The sequence below is a fragment of the Aspergillus sclerotioniger genome (assembly GCF_003184525.1).
Source record: "Aspergillus sclerotioniger CBS 115572 chromosome Unknown BO94scaffold_1, whole genome shotgun sequence".
Lineage (NCBI taxonomy): Eukaryota > Fungi > Ascomycota > Eurotiomycetes > Eurotiales > Aspergillaceae > Aspergillus > Aspergillus sclerotioniger.
In genome coordinates this window covers 58,397-81,974 of record NW_020290991.1, presented here as the reverse complement: position 1 = coordinate 81,974, position 23,578 = coordinate 58,397, and the positions used below count along the sequence as shown (strand labels likewise).

Genomic DNA, 23,578 nt, shown 5'->3' with positions numbered 1-23,578 from the left:
TGGTGACACCGTACACGAGGAGTATGCTTGGATCCTGTCCCAGTGCAGGAGTCGGAGAGCGAGAGGCTGAGAACGACAACCCATTGAGGCATCTCGACCTGGCAGAGCCTCCTGCAGGCAGCAGCCTGTCGAGAATCCATTGAGGATCTTCATCGGGGCATTCGATGTGATGTGCTCAACCCGGACAGGCGAGAGCCGCACCTGGCACTGCACTGCCCTCGGCAATTGACCCTCAGTATAATCGAGTGAGCCAATTAACTCGCCAGAAATGAGACTGACCACGTCCGGCGGGGCCAAGGGGCCTGATCATTGGCGGGCTCGCTCTTCTCTTTGCCCGGGCAAGTTAGTGTTGCCGTTAGTGTGGCGGGCAGATCCTCTCGAGCGGGTCGGTAAGGCTTCTCCTCCCGTCCTGCCTCTATAAATGTCCGACTCGGCCCCTTCCTTTGCATGTCAGAATTCAACACGTTACAATCATGGAGTCGACGGGGACACAGCTGCTGACCGCGGGCATCCTCGGGGTGTTCTTATCCTTGGTTGCTCGTCAAGGCGAAATTGAGAAACACCTCGTGACCTTGCTGGCCCTATCTGCCCTCGGCAATGTCCTCCTCGTCTCATGGGCCTCGGCCTACTTGGGCACCACAACCTTTCTCCAAGCCCTTGTCCGGGTCCTAATGCTGGATGGGGCCCTGCTAGCTGGTTTGTTTGGCAATATTGTACTGTACCGACTCTTCTTCCACCGTCTGCGAAACGTGCCAGGCCCGGTCGGAGCCCGCATCTCGCGCTTCTACGCGGCCTATCAAACATTCAAGCACGCCCAAATGCACCGTCACGTCCAAAGTCTACACCAGAAGTATGGCGATGTGGTCCGGATTGGTACTGCCCCCCTGACCCTTACCCACGACCGCAACTGACGTGCACAGGACCCCGAGAGGTCTCCATCTGCCGACCCTCCGCCATCCGAGCCATCTATGGACCCCCTACCCGATTAGCCAAGGGGCCATGGTACGACCAGGTCACCCACGATAATACGAAGAAGACCGTGTTTGGCATCCGGGACATCAAGCTCCACGGCCAGCGTCGCCGCGTGTGGGATCAAGGCGTCAAAGGTATGACTTGTCCTGTCTTTCGAATGCCAGCTGTTAACAGGTACAGCCATCAATCAATATCAGATACCATTGCTGGAGAAAAGCAAGCTCCTAATGACAAAGATCCGGGAGCAGCAAGGCCGACCAATGGATATCACCAACTGGATGACCTGTCTCGCGTTTGACGTCATGGGCAAGGTTGTCCTGGGAACAGAGCTGGGAATGCTGCAGACAGGCCAGAAGACTGCCGAATTGCGGCAGATGGATGACAGCTCGCGCTATGCCACGATGGCGGGCACCATGCCGTGGCTGGCTCCTTTGCTGTTGCAGATTCCAGGTCTTGCCACAGTTCTCAACCCCTTTCGGCATTTCTGCCATACCGTGCTGGACGAGAAAAGAAAGGTGTGCAATTCTCATATCTTGACAGCAGGCCAGAGCTGATTTGTTCCAGACCAGGACCAAAGGTAGCGAGCCCACGGATGTCATTAGCTGGCTGATTCAGGCCAATGAGACCGGCGATCCCAGTGCTCCTCCAACGGATATGGCATTAAAAGACGATGCTTGGGTGGTGATTGTCGCCGGCAGGTAAGTTCTGATTCTTCTCTTCAGGGATACGATGGCTGACGATGCAGCGACACCACGGCCACGGCCATGACCAACACGATCTACTATCTCGCGACCCACCCAGCTGTACAGACCAAGCTGCGACAGGAGCTTGATGTGCTGTTTCCCCACGGACTCACGGACTGGTCCTACGAGAGCGTAAAGGATCTGAAGTACCTGACCTATGTGATCAACGAGACGCTGCGATTGAAGCCATCCGCTCCGGATGGACTGGCTCGTGTGACCCCGCCGCAAGGGCTGCAGGTGGACGAACTCCAGATTCCCGGGGATGTAGTGGTGTCGGTGCCCACCTTTACGATTCAACGAGACGAGCGGTATTTTGACCAGGCCGACCAGTTCAAGCCGGAACGATGGGAATCGATTGGGAACAGTGCCAACGTGCCATGGATTCCGTTTTCCCGAGGTGAGTTTGCCATGATTACTTGTCGAAGACGTACTAATATGTTTATGACTGCAGGGGTGTTTGACTGTGTGGGCAAAGGGATTGCATGGATGGAGATGCGGATGGCGTTATCGATGATAGTGCTAGAGTATGACATCGACCTGGCGGACGAGACGCAAGAGTTTGACGGCAAGGAGCTTGACAACTTTCTGCTAGAACTGCCGGCATTGTGGGCCACATTCCGACCTCGCCGGTCATGAATCCCTTCAATTATGTAATAATAATCAATCACTTGCATCTATTCACCTTTACACGGTACCTCGTAGTTAACTAGTCGAACCCATTTGTCATCCACGGAACAATTCCGCGATGACGGGATCCTCCCGATGACGTGATGCCTGAGGGTTCAGGGTGTGACCCCGCTACTTTTCCCCTCGTCGGTCGCATTCAACAACCATTCCTCAATTCATCTCCTTCATCCATCCTAAATCCCTCCTAATAATACCAATCCACACATAACATCACCGTCAAAATGGTCCTCAAGCTATATGGCTTCCCCCACTCGACCTGCACCCGTCGCGTGCGCACCGCTCTAGCCGAGAAGGGCCTCGACGCGGAATTCATCCCTATCGACCTGACCAAGAACGAGCAGAAGGCGGAGTCATATCTAAATGATCTCCAGCCATTTGGCAAGGTGCCTGTGCTACAGGATACCGAGACGGGGATTCAGATCTACGGTTTGCCCCTTCCCCTCCCCTCCCCCTGCTTTCCCATTGAAGCCATCCTAATATAAATGGTATTGATAGAAAGCCGCGCCATAAACCAATACATCGCATCCAAATACCGCGGCCAGGGCACCGAACTGGCTCCCCCGGAGACTGATCTAAAGGCTTTTGCCTATTACCAGCAGGTAAGCCCCCCTCCCCCCTCCCGTTCCGAAACGAGAACAATACTAAGTCTCTAGGCCCTCTCCATCGAACAATCCTACTTCGACCCGCTCGTTTCCGGGATTGCATACGAAAAAGTCTTCAAAGCGCGCAAAGGTCACGGTGAGACTGACGAGGCTCGCGTCCAGGCTCTGTTCGCTCAGCTGGAACTCACCCTCGAGGGCTATGAGCGTGTCCTCTCCAAGCAGGCGTATCTGGCTGGCGAGACCTTCACGTTGGCGGATTTGGCTCATTTGCCGTATGGTGTGTTTGTCGAGCAGTTTGGGTTTGGGGATGTGGTGGGGAAGTTTCCGAGTGTGAAGAAGTGGTGGGAGGGGTTGAAGGGAAGGGAGAGTTGGGGGAAGGTTACTGCTTGATTGATGAATGGGTGGGTGATTGTGTATTGTTGGGGTTCTTGTTGAGATGAGAGTTCAGACTACGTATCAGACTGACGAACCAACCCAAACATGAACACTTTCTTTCAAATGTACTTTAAAGCTACTATTCATACCAATTCCCTCCCCTCTGTACCTCTGTTACACTCTTCAATCCCCAATCAGATATTTCAACAAATAAAACCCGTCCTACCTCACGGGGTGGTGCCAACGCGGCAGGAATCCGACCGAAAGTCCGCGGAGTTTCAGACACTCTTCTCCATACACTCCTCTTGAAACTCCGCGGGATGAATCACGATCCCTCCAAACACTCTGAGAAATAAACATAAACCATCAATTAAATCTCCGATCTACACTACTACACTTATAGAAATCCCCCATGGCCAAAGTATCAAACCCAGGGTTTCGTTCCAGAGAAGTGGACTCAATTCTCTCCCTATCGCCACATTATCTATTAATCAAGTAAGTTTGGCCGAGGATGACTTCTTAGTTAGAAATAATCATGTCTGTCTGTCTACTTCATCCTCTATATCCATGTCGGTGGGGGCGGAGTTGCGGGGCTTGGGAGTATGAAGCGCCGAAGAGGGGTGTGGGGAGGTTGAGGATGGAGGTGTGGGAAATGGTTGGTTTGTGGATGTATGTTCTTGTTGGATTGGGTGGATTGAGGGGATTTGATAGGTGTTTTATGATATCTGCAGTTATTGGGTCTGGGCTATCACATATATAGTCTAGATACGGTATGGTAGGTCGGGAGACGAGTTTGAAAGGTTTTGATGCGGTTGAGATAGAATGATATGTAAAATGGATTTCGGAAAGCAAGTGGTTAATTAGAGGTAGAACTGTGTGCATTAAGGAGGGATTTACAGGTCAGATCTGGAGATCAGACTGCTCTGTATCCAGAAATCCCGGGGTCCCAGTAGTAGACGACTGAGCCAGACCAGAAGAAGGAGAAAAAGGCATCCACCCGCCAAAACCCTGCTGGTCTGTAACCAGAGGGGGTATGTCTTTTCCAGTTAGCCCAGGGAAGAAGTCGAAATCCAAGAATTGCCAGAAGCTGCAGCTTGGATCATTGGAGAGGCCCGGGAGAACATCAGTTTCATGGAATCCCGTGTTGTCCATGGGGAATGGCGTGGTCATGTCAAATGAAAATGGTTCGATGTTTGTGTTTTCTGGTTCTGTAGCGGGATTGTGAAGTGACTTCAAGACATTCATCACTTTGCTTTTGAGCGATACGCTGGCACCATTCCTGAACATACTTTCATCTGCGTTTGGATCTTCGTCCCCAGAAACCTCCTCCTCTAGCTTCATCAAGGCTTCTAAGGCGTGGATACTTCTCTGGGCAGTCTTCCATGCCATGGGCGTCAAAGAGGGCGACTCACTGTCTACCTCACTCGTCTGTAACAGCTCTATAGCTTCTCGCACCTTGTCTCGCGACATCATCCGAGCCAACTGGGAGCCCGAGCAATCCCCATCACTCGGCGAGAACAACAACCCCATGACCAGCACTGCGGCCGCATTGAAAAGTTGGGTTTCCCCTGTAGTCAGAGAGCGACACAAAGTACAGCGGGATTTGATCTGCGCATGAGTGCTGATGATATTCTGCGCCAGTAGTTGGCAGGACATGCGACCGCCCAGCGTGGACAAACTTCCTCGATGTAGTCGCAGGAATAGACTCCAGAGCTGCTGATGCAATATCCACCGATGTACTGGGATGGCTGCCAGAGGACCGGTGGCATTCAGTCCAATACTGCTTCCCAGTCGGAAGTGAGATGGTAGACCCACCACGAGTTCTTCGTATCGTTTGTTGAGATGCTTGTGCATCTGGTCTGGATTTGATTGTCGAACAGGTCCCCGAATGTCGATGGACTCGCGCACAAGAACCGCCAGTTCCAGCGCGTACAGGGTGTAGGAAAGCATTGTAAACTCGGATCGAGGTCGCTCGGTTATATGCCCATACGCATCAACTTTCTCCGTCGGTAGGCGGAGATCGTCGTCATTGATGTGCAGTGGCATCCGAGTGTTGAATTGTGCCGGATGAATACTATAGTAGCCCAATGACTGTCCGCGGCACCAGTCTCGCATGACGAGTGCCCACCTGGTCTCATTAGACAAGTAAATCAGTTGGTTGCTGTGACTCACCATATGCGAATGCCAATTTCCGTTCGTATATGTGGCTCCGTCGACTCGGGGCCAATAATAGACGCAGCGGCTAGCTTGGCATCTCCGAGCAAGTGTAAACCAAGTCTACGAGCCCCCGCAATTGCAGTAGCTAGAATTACATCCAGCGTGGATGGATCCCCATGGCCATCGAGCAGCAGCATGACGGCTGCTTGTAGGCCGGCGACCGACCCGCAAAATAGCGATACATGCCCTTGAAGACACCGCAGAGCAAGCGATCTCCACGCCTTAGCGTGCACATCTGATCCTCGAAGCTCCTCCACCCGAAGAGTAAGCGGGGTTGCTGACCAGCCAAGTATAGTGGGCGCCGGATGAAAGGCGAGGCCTAACACAAGCTGCGAAGGATGTAAGCATAAGCTGGATGACAGAGATAGGCATACACACCGCCATGAGGTGACACGAAATCATCTCCATAGACATCTTGTCGAGCAACGCCATGACCCTCTCCTCCAACGGAAGACGAAGGCAGTCGCAGAACCTTTCCACCTGTTTCGCAAAGGTCGGTGTATGGACCACATTCCCAAGAGGTGCTTGGCAGCGAGTGAGAAACACATCGTGAAGCAAGAAAATAATGTCAATTTCCGGGACGGAGTCGATTATTTCCCGCAACAAGGAAACCTGGTCCACTTGTCGAGGGTTCGACCAGTAGGGGTTGGGAAGGTCCGGTGCGACCACGCATGATGTTCGCTCGAGAGAGGCGTCGTCGACGTAATTCTCTAGGATTTGTACCGTCTCTTCGGCCTCTGAATCTTTCGGCTGTGATGTGCTGCGATTTACACCAGGATCGGCGATTTGGACTTGTGAGTCACTGCCATCGACACTGGGAGTGACCTTGGCCCTTTTTGCCCTGGGCTGGCGCTCATCCTTGGTGCAAAGATGGCCGATGTCGCGCTTGAGACATTCTATCTGAGGGATATTAGCCTGGAGCGGGATGCCAGCGATCATCATAACGTACACATGGCTCCTTGCGATCACACTTGAGCTTGGAAGCTCTACATCGTGAACAGGATTTTGTAAGCTTCTGGGTGCCTGTGCTCAAGCGCGCGACTCTTTTGGGAGGCATGGATGAATAGAATCCCTGAGGGAGAAGTGGGGGAATGGGTAAGATGGTAAGATGGTAAGATGGGTGGCAGGAAGGACGGCCACTTGGCGGGCGGAAGTTGAGAGGCCCCGGCTATTCGGCCCCGCTTGGCCTAATGACCGACAATAGTGTATCATTCATTCACTCGGTGGATTTCAGTGGTAATCTCTGATTTAAGTCAATGGAAATAATCTACAGGTCTTTCTCTTCATCTACCGCACAGCTCTCCTCGTCGCTTGCCAGCTCCCCATCAAACCGGTGATCTCTCACAAACAGCACCACCACCAGGAACGCAACCGCCGCAAACCCTACCCCCAGCCAATAAGGACCCCGGAATCCCATAATCATGTTGCTTCCACCCTGGTCGACATGTCCCTCCACGGTGGCAGCAATTCCCAGCCCAATAGCAATGGCATACTGCACCACGGTAGAGATAAAGGACCCGGCTGCCCCTTGCTCCTCCGGCAGCACCGCATTGGTGATGAGGATCCCCGATGACGCGAACGACAAGTCGGGTCCTCCAACAACGAGTAAGCAGGCAGGAAAGATAAACGCCCAGTAGACCTCCGAGTACGGGGCAAAGCTCATCAGCAGATCGCCAATGAAGAAGGAAAACATCGATACTCCGAAGATGTACTGTGCCCGGACCCGAGAGATGAAGATGCCGACCGAGGCTGTCGCAAACAAGCCCCCAATCACCAAGGGAACCATCTCGGCGACGGCCGAGAGAGGCCGCTCCCGATGAACACTGAGGATGAAGGTGGTCGTGTAGTACAGGAAAATGCTAAAGCTCATCCAGCCGAAGAACATGGCCGTCACCACCGGGGCAAACCCTCGGCGGGTCCAAAGAGAGTTGGGCAGTACTGGGGCAGGCACCCGAGACTGCGAGAACACGAAGGCGATAATAAAGATGATGCCGACAATCAAAAGGACATATGTATAAGGCTCGTGCCACCCGACCACGGATGCTTGATTCCACGCAAACGCAAACAGAACGAGACCCGTGATGCCGGTGAACGTCCCAATATAGTCAAACTGCCTCAGACTCAACCCCGGAATAGGAGAGCCAACACCGTGGGGGACTACCACCATCGTGGCGATACCCAGGACGAGACAGCCAATGGCCCAGAACCAGAATCCCCATCGCCAGGTGACCTTTTCTGCAAACGCCGCCCCGATCAGACCGCCGAAGATGTAGCCTGCCGGGGCGCAGAAACCAAGAAAGGCGAACGCGATGTTTTTCTTGACTGATAACGGTGGAAAGGCTCGCGCCAGAAGAGCAAAGGAGTTGGGAACCAGAGCGCCATTACCGACCCCCGTCATCCCTCGAGCAAAGTCGAAAAGGATTACGTTGTGCGCAAACCCGCTGATCAGAGACCAGATGGCCATCCAGATCCAGCCGAAGAGAAACACATATTTGTGTCCGAAATGGTCTCCGAGGCGCCCCCCTACCAGAACGAAGACTCCGCTGCACAGCGCGTATGCCGCAAGGAACCACGAGGTTTGTGCATTGCTGGTCGCATTCAGCGCGCTGCCAATTTGTTCCACCGAGAAGGCCGTGTTGCCAATCCCGCCGACGGAGAAAAGCTGGGACAGGCCGATGACAAGGATGAAGATTGCCTCTTGCAAGCCGGAGGAGAAATGAGAGGGAAAGCTCGTTGAGCCTGGTTTGTCAACGCCAGCCGGTTCAGAATTGGGATCACAGGTTTTTGTGGACATGATTGAGTCGGTAGTGGATTCGACAGGAGCCATTGCACTCTGGTGGGATGCTGTTGCGCAGAAAATGGGTATAGGACATTCAATTCCAAGTTTTCTAGTGTCTCTCGTATATTCATGATGCTAGTTCTTTGGTTGAATTATTTAAATCAGGGGCGGTGTTCAGTGGTCTCATCGTCGGAGCTAACATGCTGACCGACTGCGTGAAACTCCGCGGATTTTGGTGAAACTCCGAGCCAGCAGCGGCCAAGCGGACATCAACCAGACCGCTCAAAACCTAGCAACATTAGTCCGGACCTAATCCTGCCGACTTCAGACAGCCTAAGTCTGATAATGTGGCAGAGACTGGCACCCAGCGGATTGACTTAGGTTTCACCCAAGCCGGAGTACTCCCTCCACATGCCGAGCTGGCCGATATCCATCACCAGCCACTGATTTTTAAGAATGCCGGTAGGGGTATTATTCTGGATGAAAGAAAAGAATGAAAGTACAAAAGCACACCAGAGTTTTCCATAGGGAAGGCAGTATCAATATCAGCCAAATGCACCAAATGATGTCGGCCAGACTCCACGATCGCAAATATGCATTTATCCAAATCGTCAATATTATGCTAGAGAAGAGATTTCTAATATACACAATCTTTCTATTTACAGCATCGGCGTACCCACGTCGCGCCATGGCATCAAGAAGCAGCGCCTTAACCAAACGTCGACCTCCATAATCTCCTCCCCCAACCAAACAAAAGAATGCCTCTTCCTACAACACGACCAAAGACCAGCGGTAATCCAAATTTCAACCACGTCAAAGGCTGCCAGAGCATCGCCCTCGGTACTGCTATATCGCCACGTGCAACAATCGCAGATGTAGCTGCAGCTGACTTCCCAGTAAACGCCTCAACAGCCTCGAGCATAATCTCCACCGTCGCCTCGGGCTGACTCAAAAACGGTGAATGGCTCGTCTGCAGCTCTCTGTGCTCTACATGGCTTCCCATTTCCCTAGCCATGCCCACCTGCATCCGTTGCACCAACACCGGCAATCCATGATCCTCAATGGTGCCGATATACCAAACCGGAACATCCCTCCAGCCGGCATACGTGAATTCACTCCCCTCGAACAATGCTTTCAGACTCTGGGTGGTGAGCTGGGAAACCCAGTATTGGGCTTCTTGCTCTGGCAGGTCGTGGTAGAAGAGCTCCCGTGGAGGCGTGACCAGCTCAGCAAAGCCGGTCGTGCTATTGACCCGCCAGTAAGGAGGGGGATGGCCAAAGAACGGATCCATAAAGGCGAGTCCGGTCAGGCTGAAGCCCGAGGCGATGAGGATGAGGCCGATCACGTAGCCTGTTGGGGGCTGAGTCCGAGTTGTGGTGTCGCGTGGCTGCGCGAATCCCTTGACCGCGCTATTGCCAACCATGCCGCCGTAGGAGTGCGCAATGACGACCACGTTGCGTCCATTGGTGGTCTCGTTGGAGATGGCATCGCGGGCCGCATCCAGGTCATCTTTGAAGGTGGCGGCGGGGTCCCCGGAGGTTGAGGGAAGGGTCACGGCGATACATTTCAGCTGATGCTGCTCTTGAAGGGGTTTAATAACCTTGTCGTAGCATGTCGCTTGATGCCAGGAACCGGGGATAAAGACGAGGGTTGGTGGATTGGCCATGATGCGTGGATTTGGTTGGTCCCAACCTTGCAGATTCCAAGTAACCGGCTAAAAGCCCTGAAGTGAATTTGACTCAACTATCCAAGCTCAGGAGCAAATATAAATATGAGACGCTCTGGAAACGGTGGATGTGTTGGAGACTGTCAAATACTGCTATCGTCGGAGTGAGTTCAAAATCCATGAAGTTCGCCACGCGAGAGAACAGACGGACCCCACCGTCTCCACCAACCAATCAGATGCAATCGCTACATCTTCCTTGACTGGGAACCCAGTCTAGATCCATCCATTTCGACAAGACTTGATGATATTGGAACCACCATCCCTCCGGTAGGGCCTCAAAACAGAGCGAAGTCTAAATTAAATGAGGCGCTCCCAACTTTACCCTGCGCCGATATCTTGAGCAATGTTGTTTTCACGGGATTCACCTACCGAGACAGCCATGAACTAAGTAAGCATAAAGCACACGAGCTTATCGAGGGATCACTTCTGCCAAGGCACATGGAGCGGCCTAGGCACTACTACATAGCAACCACCCCAAGCAACCACGTCGGCTCATTTCATTTGAGAAAAGCTGAATATGATAAGCTTTGGACAAGAATTTTGTTTCCTCCTGAAAGATTGAGTTTGGTGGCAGATATGATGCTTTGGCATGGTATCCCAGAACGCCGCGAGATGCCAGCGATAGCAAAGTCGTGGGTAAGCGAACCGACCAGGCCCTGAATGAAAGCTTATGCCAGACTGTTACCGAGTTGAACAGACAGTGGGAGAGAAAGTATGATCTCCTCCGGTATGTGTTGCCCCCAAATGGGAGGAAAAACATTCCTCAATCCCGGCCCCGGAATGTACCCCTGTCACAGATCAATGACTGACTCGTATTCGAAATTTAATCGAGAAATGATCATCAGTAAACAAACAAGAGGTCTTCTCCTAGGGGGTGATTACTGCAGATTCGAATACTGTTGGTCATGCGCAAGTACTGAGTGATCTTCCGAAATGTGATATGCAATCTCGAGTTCGGACACCAAACATGATGACCCCCCCTAAATACACAAAACAGGCTGTCATATAACATACCAGTGGTCGTGAAATTAAAGTACAAATTAATGGTGAAGAAAGTAGAAGGAAAAGACATAACGTGTGGTCGTAGCAACCCAACTCCATCTCCCTAAACCTGGTACTCACGCAGCAGCCACGAAGATTCAGGCCGACTCGAGCAGCTATCCGCCGTGCTGCAGGTCGCGGTGTCATATGCCGCGTACTCGTAAAAGATGTTGGTCTTGTCCTCAATATCCGAGTCGTTCAGGTTAACCGCCATTTCCTGAATTGGGTAGCCGTAGTATCCAGTCAGGCCGGCATCGCTGTTGGACGTCCTCAACGCATTGTCAACGAAATATCCGGTGGCGTAGTGGTCACTGTGGTCTCCGTCGCCAAAGTCGTTCACATAGTCGCCCGTCTTGACCTCGTCGGGCTCGAAATCATCGATCAGAGCGGCAATAGTTTTCAGCAGCTCGTCTCTGGTGTATGTAGTCCCAGACCCGTCGATTGTCCTGATTTCGCCAATTGATCCATCCCAAAGCTTCTGCAGGCTGTCATTCTCGTCGGCCGCAAACCCGGTTCCGTCCAGGTTGCCATCGGGCAAGTGCATGAACGCCAGGGAGATATCTTGATCATCTTGCAGGGTATAGAGGGTGATGGCCTTCCCATCGATGCCGGCGTCGGATTCGATCCAGTTGTTGCTGGCGACGGACATGCGCGCATAGGCGGCCTGGGAGCCGTGCTCACGGCCCAGCCAGTAGTCCGATCCTAGACCAGCGTCGCCCGCGGTCAGAAACACGGTGCGAATGGGTTCACCAGAAAGAATGTCTCGGATCAGGTCCGGACTGAGGAAGAGGAGATCGTCATCCTGATGTGCGACAAAGTTGATGGTCTTGGTTGACACGAAGGGAAATGAGCCAAGAAGGGCAACTGTGCTCAAGAGACTATAGGTCTTCATGTTGACGGATCTGATTCCAAGGTGACACAAGAATAAGAAACGATGTGATATCTCTCGCCGGAGTGTCTTCCACGGAGTCCTGAGCTTTGTTTATATCCCCAACTCGATTCTCATGGGCAGAGATCAAGGAACGGCTGGTAGCTCTGGCTTACATTCCTTACCAGCTATCAGCTATATACTCCCTCATCCCTTGCTTTCGCAGTCTTGGTGACGCCAGACTATTGCACATCGTGTTGCAAAGCCCTGTGATCATAGCGGCTCTTCTCACGGCCCACGAGTTAATATCTTCGACCCCTGGAGTCTGTGTTGCCACTCGCGGTTATGATCAACACACTGAGCGCTCTAGCCAGGCGGTGCAGTATAAGCGACGAGGTACGGAGTATCCTGTTTGGTCGGCTCACATTCCATACCACAAGTCGGCTGTGCGGCATCGTTGAAAAACTGCCTCGTGTAAAGGAGATGTTGTCGTAAGATCATGAAGCTTAACTGTTCGGCTCAGGCCTCTATGAAAACATTCAAGGCCGTAGCCTTGATTCTGCTTTCCAGCGTCATTTACCATATATGGCATGGGTCGACACTTCTCTATCGGGAACCGGATTGCCGGGCTGGCCGGTATCCCTTCCATCCCGATGTCGTACCGCAGTCAGGCGCTGAGAACAATCTGCATATGTTTCAAGTTCGAGTGTCAGGTTATCGATCGTCAGCAGAGGCTTCCTAGACTCCCTTAGAAGGATGCATTTGATCTGCTGAGCAAAGGGAAAAATGACCACCAGTTCGGAGGCAGCTGATTGTCGCACGCGGGACCCCAAAGCTTGCGATCAGTTCATATGCTATACGCGAATTGCCCGTAGTAGCCCGGTTATCGAAAAACCCGTGTCTCACTGCAATCCAGGTGGTCAAGGCCAGCCATCATGTCATTCCAGCTCGCCACTTGACCCTCGCATCAAAAGTATAACAGCGTTCATTCCAGACGGATCAATGCTGATGTTCTGAAAAGAGATAGCCTGGACATCCACCTTGGCTGATCCTCACACTGTTCCATGGATAGAGATATTGTGATCTCCGCGCAGGTCTTCAAAAGGACTCGGGTAAGCCACTGCTCACATCAGCTCCTCGACTCAGATGTTCCGGCACCTGGATCCGCCTCTCATGTGGCATCAGTGTCCTTGATATGGAAGTAGGGTGTACCAGTCTCCTAACCAAGTCGCAACCCATTCCTGCGTGTGTTGTTTCGTCCGAGCAGACGAGCTCGATATGGTGATTGGGGTCGTTGGACACATATTTCCTCACGACTAGTGGGATTTAACCTCTGGCCGCATGAAACTGTAGATGCCGGACTGTCGGTTCACCCGTAGCCGCCGGACATGGCAACACTGGGACGCTGCTCCCGTGTCAGTGTTAGAAGCTGGTATTTGAAGTTATACTCTTAGTCCTGGAGTCGAAGGGGCACTGTATGCGAAGATAGTTCTTTACTTGGGCAGCAAAAAGACGAGTCCCTTTTGTTGGTTTGCTCACAGTTACTCAAAAATAAGGTGGTGATCGTTTGTGGTATACAGATCGGATATATATAGCTGTCTCCCAGTTAGTTTTGCACAGAGAAATATTGAGCTCACGCAATATGAGCAACCTTATCGCATCTAGCCTAGCATGAACGAGAAAGCAGTATGTTGAAGCCTCGTACCGGAAGAAAAGATCCTCTTCTCTCTGTTGAGGTGGGGAGTCCAGATGTTGATGGGTTCCCCATCCGGGGATAGCGCAGGCCCCGTGATGGAGAGCTACAATGACGTCATTACAGACCGCCCTGTACCGCACGTGATAGCCCGGCAGAATGACGGCGCATCGCAGCGCTTCACTCTGGATCACATCAACCGGCAGCTTTCCCTGAAATCAACCAGACAATACAATCCTCCAGGCATTCGTTTCGTTTCGATGGATGGATAGCTTGTGGCTAGACCTATGCCCTTGCTTGACCGAATGTCTCTGACTTGACGCTGCGAGTCGATGACTCACAGTCTCCAGTTGAGTCTACACTTGGCTACCAAGTTATGGACGTTGATTGTCCTATATACTAATGTGCATTTCATGCTACAGAACCAAGCAATGGATAAATGACGATGTACACTCCTTGCGCCCGTGCCTCCGATTTCAAAACGCCACATCCTGCCAACTGCTCAAACCGTGAGAGTCACTATCTGCCCCCAAGAAGGACTGTCGGACGCTCTCCGAATCGCATTCTCGAAGATCCAAAGACCTACATCCCGGCGACAGATCACATAGCCGATCGCCGGGTTTGTGTCGGTGCCGGTCTTGATCTTGGCCAGCCCGTCGCCGTTGCCGTCCACCAACAAGGAGGGCCGGACGAGCAGATAGTTGTCAATCGCCCGTTCTGCCACCGGTTTCTCCATCTCGGCCACAATCTGGCCCTCCATCACCTTCTTGTCCTCGTGGGGCACCTTCAACAGCCAGTGGTACAAAGGCATCATCATCACGGGTATGTCACGCTTGTTACTCAGGCCGGTGGTGCTGATGGCGACTAGCCGGGGCTTGCGCGAGGATGACTGGGCGGCGGCAAGGATGGTCCGGGTGGCGTCTTGACAGACGGTGGGATTGTCGAGGGTGGGTTTAAAGACACAATCGAAGCGGGGCTTGCCGCCGATGCCGGAGATGATCAAGTCCACGGGGCGGCCATTGTGATGCAGGGTCTGTTGGACAGCCTGGATATCGGTCACATTGCCCTGCGTGATGGTGAGATAGTCTTCGATGGCGGAGTCGGAGACATTGTGCTGATGAAGGAGGTCGTGAAGTTTGGAAGGCGTGCGAGCCACTGGAATGGTTAGTAAGCGTAGCAGCACCGGAACGGAGAAACGAACATGCGGTGCAGTGGTAGCCGGCCTGCAGCGCCAAGGCCAGGCATGCGTTCAAACACCCGCCCGTCGCTCCAAAGAATGCCACCGTGGGTTGTTGCTTCTCCATGTTGAAGTTCGAAGATCTGAATCTAAAAGTGAATGCGGGATATTGAATGTAACACTAGGTCTGATGATTGAGATGCGCTGCTGGCTATCCCAGTGGACAGTCCGAGTCCCTCGCTTTATGTACATGCGGCGCGCGGCGGCCCCCGCAAAGTCTCCGTCGAACCGCGGAGACTTTGGCTGTCCGCCGTCCTGTCTTGCTTCCCGCACCACGGAGGTTATCCCAACTATGGTCCGCCATGCCAAGACGTGCCTCAGCCTTGCTTACTACCTTTTCCGTGTAATGGATAGATCAACAGCTGCCGCATCATCTGCAGACGGACGGCGTCTGAGCCTGGTTTACACCGAGATCTTGCAGATATGCCTCCGCAGAGGGATCTCGTCCCAAAAATTCCCGGATCATGTCCAGCTCATCTACACTGCCGCCTTTCGCCAGGATAATCTCTCGATAGCGCTGTCCGGCCTTCGCACTCATCGGGTCATCGCGGAAGTTGGATGCCCAGATTTCCGCCGCCAGAGTACGCGTGCTATCCCGGGTTAGACAAATTTTTGTACCCATCACAGCACTTACTAGAGGTAGGAGAAGTAATTTGCTTCTTGTCCCCACATATAGTGGGAGGTGGTGGCATAATGATGCCCCCAATCCTTTCCCCCTGGACCCCGAAGGAGGGTCATATCTTGTAGCAGGGAATTGTATACTTCTGCAATGGGCGCTGAGCCAGGGTGGTTGTGGATTTGCATATCGAATTTGCTGAACGCGACCTGTCTCAGAGTTAGAGTCCCCTGGTTTACCTGCTTCACGGCAGCAAGCCTCTGGACCAGGCTCTCGGGTATCTCCTTGGGTGGTCTGTTTGCATCATTCGACCACCGCTCACTGTACTCAGGCAGGTAGGAGTAATGACAACTGAGTTGCTGCAAGCACTCGGGCACCCAACACCAATATTCCAGCAGTTGACTCGGCGCCTCTACAAAGTCTCGCACGGTTCGATGTCCAGAGAATACCGCGTACTTGGCTTTACCCAGGAGATCATGGATCCCTGCAGATGATTAGCAAGCGACATAGAGCTTTGACGCGACTGACCGTGACCAAGCTCATGAAATAAGCTGATGACTTCCCGGTGCTGCAAAAGTGCGGGCAGGCCGGGTGTAGCCGGGGATACATTGCACACGAGGGCTGTGGAGACTGGAGACTGTGTTCCATCCTTCTTATGGAACCCCTGGCATACATTAGCGAACACCAGATGGTCCATGCAGTCTCAGACCTACTGGGTGAATATCAAAGTTGGCCGCATGATTGTACTTGCCGTCCCGAGGGTAGATATCGGTATAGAGATAGCCCAGGAGCGAGCCATGGTCGCGAACAGTGAACACTCTGACTTCGGGGTGCCATACGTGTTGGTCGGACTTGTCTTTAATTTCAGTGATGGACAGACCGAACAACCTCTCGAATGTGCTGAGCATGCGCTGAATGGTATGTTCCGCAGGAAAATACTCCGAGATGAGGTCGTGGTTGACCTGGTACTTTTCCTGGAGCATGCGGCGGTGGTAATAATCAAAATCCCAGAGATGCAGCTCGGAACCGCTTAAGCTCCGCAGAGCCTGCAGTTCCTGGTGTGCGATCGGCTGCAGCTTGTGTGCAAGATTGTCAAGCAGGTCATTGACGGCACCGGGGGTCTTGACCAGCTGATGCCGCAACTGCTGTGCAGCGAACGATGGGAACCCCAGCAAGCGGGCCGATTCATCTCGCAGGAGAATAGCCTCGTGGAATAATCCGACATTGTCGGGGTAGATTGACTGGCTGGCTAGGAAGACGTCTCGACGTGTTTGGGCTACGCTGCATTTTCCCAAGACAGCACTGACTGTGGGTCGGTCGAGACGAATGCGGACCCCAAGCGGATTGTCATCGAGGCTCTTGAGCATATTACCATCTAGACCCTCCAGAGCGTCCTTAGGAACCCGCAGGCTACCAGGGTCACTGGCAATATTATTCATGAATTGGATTCGCAGCTCAAGCAACCGCTTTGCGATCCACTTGAACCGATCGCGGTTCGTCCCGACCAACTGGAGGCCGTTATCCACAAACATGCGATGAAACCGGGCCAAGAGTCGCGTGGATTCTTCATCCTGGATATCATTGGTTCTGGTATATGCGGCGTCGATGAGGGCAAAAAGGCGTTCATCTTGAAACAGAGCTAGGTACGCCTGATCCACCAGGTTCACTGCTTCTGACGATGCTTTGCGTAGTTCGGGCGATGGTGCGACGGACTGGAATAGTGCAATGTACTGAACCTCGTACTTGTATTCGTTGTCCAGATCTCCCAACGGACGGACTATACTGTCAAAGGTGGCGCTCTCTACGGAGACCGAGTCGACTAGCTTATCGACATGCAGCTGGACATTCTTGACAAGCCGGGTGGCGTTGTCTAGAAGAGCTGCGGGCGCGATGTCGAAAGTCGGTAGGTGGGCATATTCCGGGATAGTCATGGTGCAGTATACGGGATACAGGGTACAGCAGATACAGCAGGTAACAGTGTAGATTTCGAAATCTGGACTGAGGGGATAGAGCACACAAAGCAGGGTGAGGCGTGAGGGGAAACAATGGCCACAAGGCTGCACATGACCGACCAGGCATCTACGGTCACCTGAGCTGTGCTGGAAGTCATGAGCCAGCGAGCAGCGAATGGCTGCATGATACCATACTTGATCGAGCTAGTGTGGAGCTAACTCGCACCGTCTCAGGGGAACTTCAAATCATATCTGACGTGTGAATCACCGTTATCAGCATGCGTCATGGCGAGCCCTAGCGCGAGGAGACAGAAGGATTTGATCCCTGTCTGATCCTGTGGATGCCACTCTGTAGAAACTCACCGGATGGGCCTGACACCTGACCTGCCCTTGCATGGAGCCTTGGCGGAGGAATGGCCAACTGCTGTATGCTACAAGCAGTTGACAGAACCACATTGACCATCTTGACGAAGACTGTAAGGAATCTATCCTAGCATGGGACAACCATTTCGATGTCGTCGAGGATCCAAGGGCACGAGCCTGGTTTCTAATCCTGCTGCCAATCCTTGGCTCGGCCCACCACCGAGCAATATAAAGGATTCCTTCAGGCACCGGGTTTTCCGTACTGCGATCCGAGACTAGCCATGATTCAATAGTGTCATGGCTGCAGGCTCTAACCCAACGTTTCTGCTCCAGAGGACCAATAGATGTTATTTGGGCGAGAAATCCGGTGGCTTATCAAAATATCACTAATAGCGTCGGAGATGAAATGCCTCACCGAGATAACTCAATCAATTGTGGATTGGCTCGGGCGAGTCCCGTCGTCTCCACCCCACTGCAAAACGCTCGGCCGTACGATCCTCCGAATCCGAAAGACGAAATCAGCAACCCACTTTCCGTGCATGATCAGATTGCGCAGGGGAAACCTTTCGCCGATTTGCTGGCGATCACCAGGTGGGTCAAGCAGCGATGACAAACCTTTAGTCAGGATGGAATGGAGTAGTTATGGATTCCTCAAGTTGAGCAAATTTCTGTCGATTGACCGCGGGAAGACCCGTTTAGTCCGACGAAGATGGGCCTGATCCATTCAGGGTCTGGCCAGGACAGTGATTTCATCATTTCACACCGACCGGGACTTCCATGAGCGCAGTGAACGGTGAGGAGGATGCCCTTTCATCCTTCCTCTGGCTGTAACTCTCATATCTGCATTCTACAAACCTGCATCCTGCACGGTCCTATCGGGTGATCCTTCATCCTTGCAGAGTTCAGGCCCTAGGGAACGCCACCAGGAGTGTTGCGGCTAGGAGGCCTTAGTGGCTGGGCTGTCTCAGGCCGATGCGTGCTCGGCATGCCGATGTGTTTGGGTGGATCCTATCGACCGCGGCACAGCAGCCCAGGATCATTGGCAATATACCGAGATTTCGAAAGACCGCCAGCCAAGCATCCAGTGGACACCCCTTCGCTGACGGAAGATTAGCAAGCGATTAGACATGCGTCTCAGGAGGAAAAGTCCGCTCGAGAGAAAGTTATAAAAGGGTGACACGGCCTGATCAATGCCAGCAGACATCAAAGCGAGCACAGCAACAAGATGGTTCGAAGCTTGACATTCCTCGGCGCTCTGTCGACAGCCCTTGCAGCCCCCACGTACGATTATATCGTCGTGGGAGGAGGTACCAGTGGTCTTGTCATCGCCAACCGTCTCTCGGAGAACCCTGATGTGTCTGTTCTGATCATCGAAGCCGGTGGCTCCGTCCTGAACAACTACAATGTCACCGATGTCGATGGCTACGGACTGGCCTTTGGCACCGACATCGACTGGCAGTATGAGACCGTCAACCAGCCCTATGCCGGCGACCTGACCCAGACGCTGCGCGCAGGCAAGGCTCTGTCGGGAACCAGTGCCATCAACGGTACGTTCATGCTGTATCTACTCGACGGAAAGTTACTAACCTCGCATAGGCATGGCATATACCCGTGCCGAAGACGTCCAGATCGACGCGTGGCAGACCATCGGTAACGAGGGTTGGACCTGGGACAGTCTGCTCCCGTACTACCTGAAGAGCGAGAACCTGACCGCTCCCACCGCCAGCCAGCGCGCCGAGGGAGCTACCTACGACGCCGATGTCAACGGCGAGGACGGACCGCTGTCCGTGGGATGGCCCGACATCCCGGTCAACAATCTCACCACTCTGCTTAACGAGACGTTCGAAGGACTCGGTGTGCCATGGACCGAGGATGTCAACGGCGGCAAGATGCGTGGTCTTAACGTCTTCCCCTCCACCATCAACTACACCGCGTACGTGCGTGAGGATGCTGCCCGTGCGTACTACTGGCCCATCGAGTCCCGTCCTAACCTCCACCTGTTGCTCGACACCTTTGTCAACCGCCTTGTGTGGAGCGACGAGACCTCTGAGGGTGACATCACCGCTGCTGGTGTCGAGATCACGTCCGCCAATGGCACCGTTAGCGTTATCGACGTCAGCCAGGAGGTGATTGTCTCCGCCGGTGCTCTGAAGTCCCCTGCCATTCTGGAACTGTCCGGTATCGGCAACCCTGCTATCCTCGACAAGTACAACATCACGGTCAAGGTCGACCTCCCCACCGTCGGCGAAAACCTCCAGGACCAGACCAACGCGGGCATGTATGCCTCCACCCCCTCTGGCCTCACTGGTGGCAAGGTTGTCATCTACCCTAACGTCACTGATGTGTACGGTAACGAGACGTCGACCGTCGCTGCATCGGTCCGTAGCCAGCTCCAGCAGTGGGCCAATGAGACCGCCAAGGTCAGCAGCGGTACCATGTCGGCCGAGGTCCTGGAAGCCATGTTCAAGGTGCAGTACGACCTGATCTTCAACAGCCAGATCCCTATTGCCGAGATCCTGTACTACCCTGGTGGCACCGACAGTCTGAGCGCCCAGTACTGGGCTCTGCTGCCTTTTGCTCGTGGTAATGTCCACATTGGCTCCGCCGATCCTACCGTCTACCCGACCATCAACCCCAACTACTACAAGTTCGACTGGGATCTGGACAGCCAGATCGAGGTTTCCAAGTACATCCGCAAGACCTTTGAGTCTGCTCCGTTGTCGGATATTGTTGTGGAGGAGACCACTCCGGGCTTCTCGGACGTGGCCGCGGATGCCTCGGAGGAGGTGTGGACCGAGTGGCTTTTTACCCAGTGTAAGTTTATACCTCAATTGATACATGACCCTGGCTAATGATGACCAGACCGTTCGAACTTCCACCCGGTTGGTACTGCCATTATGTTGCCCAAGGAGAAGGGTGGTGTGGTGGATACCAAGAATGTTGTGTATGGTACCAGCAATGTCCGCGTGGTGGATGCGTCGGTGCTTCCTTTCCAGGTGTGCGGTCACTTGGTCAGCACTTTGTATGCGGTTGCGGAGCGGATCGCCGATCAGATCAAGGCTGATTCTTCGTTGTTCTGAGTGCCGGGATGTATACATGTGAAGGATAGGCACCCAGGTTGTTAATAGATTATAGATTAGACCTTATATATACACTTTCTTGCACTTTGCTTTCACCATTAAACATATTAGACCATCAAAATCGTCTTCATTGTTCTGATCTTAGTGCCGGATATTCAACATAAGTACTTCCAGTCATATCAATGATCTATCGATTACAATTCATTATACACTATTTTTGCACTGTCATGATTATTCATATAATAGACCATAAACAGTCTGCTTTGTTCTCATTTTCTGAGTGCCGGATGCATGCATGTACAGAATATTTACCCCAAGATTTGGTGATAGACTATAGAGTATTTTCTACCCAACACCTCACCATCCCCACAGTCAACCACAAAACAGTCATATCCATGCTATTAAAGAAAGTCGTAGATAATTACCACATGTATATACATTGACCATAATCCACCACCACCACCACCCATGCATACTGTACATTAACATCCACTGTGAATACACAGCCATCACCCTCCCCCCTTATCCCTAATCCCTCCTCCCTTTTATTCCCCCCCTTCTCGTTCCCACCAACACCCCAAATCACAAGTCACAGCGGCGAACTCGTAACATTAACAACCACATTCCTCACCGTACATCCCAAACTCTTATAACTCTCCGCATACGTCCCACCCAACACACTCCCCAACCAGCGCCAAGCCCTTTCATCACCATTCACCTGTTCCGCGGAATGTCCACCGACTTCGTTCCTCTCGTATAGAATATTCACACCCACCCCACAATATCTCTTCACCAGACGGTCCGTATCGCCAATGGGACTGACTTCGTCGTGGATGGCTTTGTAGGCGTAGACGGGCATTTGAGGGAATCCGTGGTAGCCCATGTATCCGTCCTGGGCGAGAGTTTTCTGGACGATGGGGTTAAGGAAGGTGGACGAGCCGTTGATGAAGTAGTTGAAGATGTTTTGGTAGGCGAAGGTGAGTTCGCTTTCGGTGAGAGTCATGGATTTAGCGGCTAGGAAGGTGGTTCGGTTGTATGGGCCCGTGGGGTGCAGTTGGCTGAGGATGTAAGCGTATGTTTCGGGGTGTTGGCTGGAGAGACCCAGGGTGGCTGGGGGGATTAAGCCCGCGCTGAGGGTCGAGGTGACGGTGTCCATGACGTTGGTGACGTTGGGGATGACGCCGCCGATGGCGATTCCGCTGATGTTCAGTTCCGGGGCGTATTGCATTTGGAGTTCGGCGGCCCATTCGCTGGCGATGGAGCCGCCCGAGTAGCCCCAGAGGGCGTATCGGGCGGTTGTAGGGTTGAGGCCGAAGCCGGAGGAGAGGACAGAGCGGAGGGAGTCGAGGGTGGCGTGGCCGGATTGGACGCCTGCGGTGAAGGAGGCCAGGGGGCCTTCGTAGTCCGGGACGTTGACGAACCAGCCGCGGTTGAGGGCGACGGCGATGTCGGCCGGGGGGTTGGAGTAGAGGGCGTAGCTGGGGCTGGCGTTGATGTCGAACGAGTCGTAGGCGATTTGGTAGGAGAGGAGAGCGCTTTCGTTGATGGCGGCGGCGGCGGCGGCGGGAGGGAGCAGGAGGGTGGTGACGGCCCAGGAGGGCTTGTATTGGCTGTTGGTGGTGCGGTAGAGGATGTTGTAGGCGGCGGAGGCGTTGCCGACGATGGAGGTGAGGTTGCCGGGGGCGGTGCGGACGCGGAGAATGGCGCCTGGTTCGGCGTGTTCGAAGCCTTCCGGGGCAGTGTACCAGGGATCCTGACTGGGGGGGATCGGGACGGTGCTGAGGGTGGGTAGGGCTGCAGCCAGGCTGCTGGCCGCTAGGAGGAGGACCGAGGAGAGGTGCATGGTGGTGGTGGGGAGGGGGAGGAGATGTGGGAGGGCGTGGAGGGAGAGGAGGTGGAAGCTTGGGAATTGCTGTGTATTAATATTCCATGGTTGTGAGCTGGAGCTGACTGCAGGCTGCAGGGTTTGCTGGGTTGACCGTAAACAAGGCGCGCATGGCAGGATCCGTGGCTTGGATGGTTGGCCGAACCCGCCAGTAGGAAGTGGGCGGAGGATGTCCATCCCCGGCTTTGATTCGGGCGCCGGCAAGTTGGGCCGCGGAATTGGCCAGTAGCAGGCTTAGAAGATGGTTGAGAGGGGCGCGCCATGCCGGCTGGGGGATGAAGCTCGTGTTAGGGCCGACTTAGCGGGAGAGCATCCGGGGCGGTTCGGCGGGCCATGACGCACGGTGGAGCGCTGCCCGGATGGCCCGGATGGTTGCCTGTTCGCCTCGCGCTTGTTGATGTTGCCAACAATTCTGAGAGGCTGCATTGTCGCTTATGGGTGGTTTTGATGCAGCTTTTCAAGAAGTGGAAGAGGATTCCGGTAAGCGCTCGCTTACCGGTGGTTTGCAGGAATCAGTGCCGATGAGCTGCAGAGAACTAGCCGGCGCGGGTCAGATGAGGGGAAGGCTTGATTCTGCGGCCTCGGTTCGGATGAGTTGATTCACGTGCATCTACAGTAGATTGATGCGGGATTTGTTTTGCATGTGTGCAGTGGCACGCGGAGGCATGGCAGACACGTGTTCAGCCATGCCACACTCCATACCTGTGCTATACATACATGATGTAGTATGCAGCAGCACTGT

The 23,578-nt window shown here is 53.5% G+C and overlaps 10 protein-coding genes across 10 annotated transcripts; 3 read left to right on the top strand and 7 right to left on the bottom strand.

Moving 5' to 3' along the window:
• Window positions 1-671: 671 nt before the first annotated feature.
• On the top strand, window positions 672-2,391 carry BO94DRAFT_505189 (cytochrome P450; the record flags this gene model as incomplete). The annotated part of the gene is made up of 6 exons (XM_025609530.1): window positions 672-873; window positions 921-1,106; window positions 1,153-1,487; window positions 1,537-1,670; window positions 1,718-2,112; window positions 2,167-2,391. The coding sequence occupies 6 exons, from the start codon at window positions 672-674 to the stop codon at window positions 2,349-2,351; spliced, it is 1,437 nt and encodes a 478-aa protein (XP_025472900.1). The 3' UTR covers window positions 2,352-2,391.
• Window positions 2,392-2,539: 148 nt separating this feature from the next.
• Window positions 2,540-3,591, top strand: BO94DRAFT_505188 (glutathione S-transferase family protein). Its single transcript, XM_025609529.1, has 3 exons — window positions 2,540-2,828; window positions 2,898-3,001; window positions 3,056-3,591. The coding sequence occupies exons 1-3, from the start codon at window positions 2,624-2,626 to the stop codon at window positions 3,392-3,394; spliced, it is 648 nt and encodes a 215-aa protein (XP_025472899.1). The 5' UTR covers window positions 2,540-2,623; the 3' UTR covers window positions 3,395-3,591.
• Window positions 3,592-4,187: 596 nt separating this feature from the next.
• On the bottom strand, window positions 4,188-6,683 carry BO94DRAFT_619318 (putative C6 transcription factor). Its single transcript, XM_025616853.1, has 4 exons — window positions 6,546-6,683; window positions 5,975-6,496; window positions 5,552-5,925; window positions 4,188-5,507 (listed from the first exon to the last, which is right to left on the bottom strand). The coding sequence occupies exons 1-4, from the start codon at window positions 6,651-6,653 to the stop codon at window positions 4,280-4,282; spliced, it is 2,232 nt and encodes a 743-aa protein (XP_025472898.1). The 5' UTR covers window positions 6,654-6,683; the 3' UTR covers window positions 4,188-4,279.
• Window positions 6,684-6,863: 180 nt separating this feature from the next.
• BO94DRAFT_505181 (uncharacterized protein) lies at window positions 6,864-8,390 on the bottom strand (the record flags this gene model as incomplete). The annotated part of the gene is made up of 1 exon (XM_025609528.1): window positions 6,864-8,390. The coding sequence occupies one exon, from the start codon at window positions 8,388-8,390 to the stop codon at window positions 6,864-6,866; it is 1,527 nt and encodes a 508-aa protein (XP_025472897.1).
• Window positions 8,391-8,968: 578 nt separating this feature from the next.
• On the bottom strand, window positions 8,969-10,197 carry BO94DRAFT_529547 (alpha/beta hydrolase). The gene has a single exon (XM_025610469.1). The coding sequence runs from the start codon at window positions 10,039-10,041 to the stop codon at window positions 9,085-9,087; it is 957 nt and encodes a 318-aa protein (XP_025472896.1). The 5' UTR covers window positions 10,042-10,197; the 3' UTR covers window positions 8,969-9,084.
• A 1,009-nt stretch (window positions 10,198-11,206) lies between these two features.
• BO94DRAFT_453971 (uncharacterized protein) lies at window positions 11,207-12,034 on the bottom strand (the record flags this gene model as incomplete). The annotated part of the gene is made up of 1 exon (XM_025607587.1): window positions 11,207-12,034. The coding sequence occupies one exon, from the start codon at window positions 12,032-12,034 to the stop codon at window positions 11,207-11,209; it is 828 nt and encodes a 275-aa protein (XP_025472895.1).
• Window positions 12,035-14,141: 2,107 nt separating this feature from the next.
• On the bottom strand, window positions 14,142-15,034 carry BO94DRAFT_529545 (uncharacterized protein). Its single transcript, XM_025610468.1, has 2 exons — window positions 14,905-15,034; window positions 14,142-14,858 (listed from the first exon to the last, which is right to left on the bottom strand). Exons 1-2 carry the CDS (start codon window positions 15,005-15,007, stop codon window positions 14,206-14,208), a joined length of 756 nt encoding a protein of 251 aa, XP_025472894.1. The 5' UTR covers window positions 15,008-15,034; the 3' UTR covers window positions 14,142-14,205.
• A 276-nt stretch (window positions 15,035-15,310) lies between these two features.
• Window positions 15,311-17,487, bottom strand: BO94DRAFT_453343 (M3 family metallopeptidase; the record flags this gene model as incomplete). Its single annotated transcript, XM_025607562.1, has 5 exons — window positions 15,311-15,530; window positions 15,575-15,850; window positions 15,884-16,040; window positions 16,085-16,220; window positions 16,270-17,487. 5 exons carry the CDS (start codon window positions 17,485-17,487, stop codon window positions 15,311-15,313), a joined length of 2,007 nt encoding a protein of 668 aa, XP_025472893.1.
• A 1,356-nt stretch (window positions 17,488-18,843) lies between these two features.
• BO94DRAFT_619312 (GMC family oxidoreductase) lies at window positions 18,844-21,013 on the top strand. Its single transcript, XM_025616852.1, has 3 exons — window positions 18,844-19,418; window positions 19,468-20,685; window positions 20,734-21,013. The coding sequence occupies exons 1-3, from the start codon at window positions 19,097-19,099 to the stop codon at window positions 20,949-20,951; spliced, it is 1,758 nt and encodes a 585-aa protein (XP_025472892.1). The 5' UTR covers window positions 18,844-19,096; the 3' UTR covers window positions 20,952-21,013.
• A 203-nt stretch (window positions 21,014-21,216) lies between these two features.
• On the bottom strand, window positions 21,217-22,832 carry BO94DRAFT_529540 (LIP-domain-containing protein). The gene has a single exon (XM_025610467.1). The coding sequence runs from the start codon at window positions 22,792-22,794 to the stop codon at window positions 21,541-21,543; it is 1,254 nt and encodes a 417-aa protein (XP_025472891.1). The 5' UTR covers window positions 22,795-22,832; the 3' UTR covers window positions 21,217-21,540.
• Window positions 22,833-23,578: the final 746 nt, after the last annotated feature.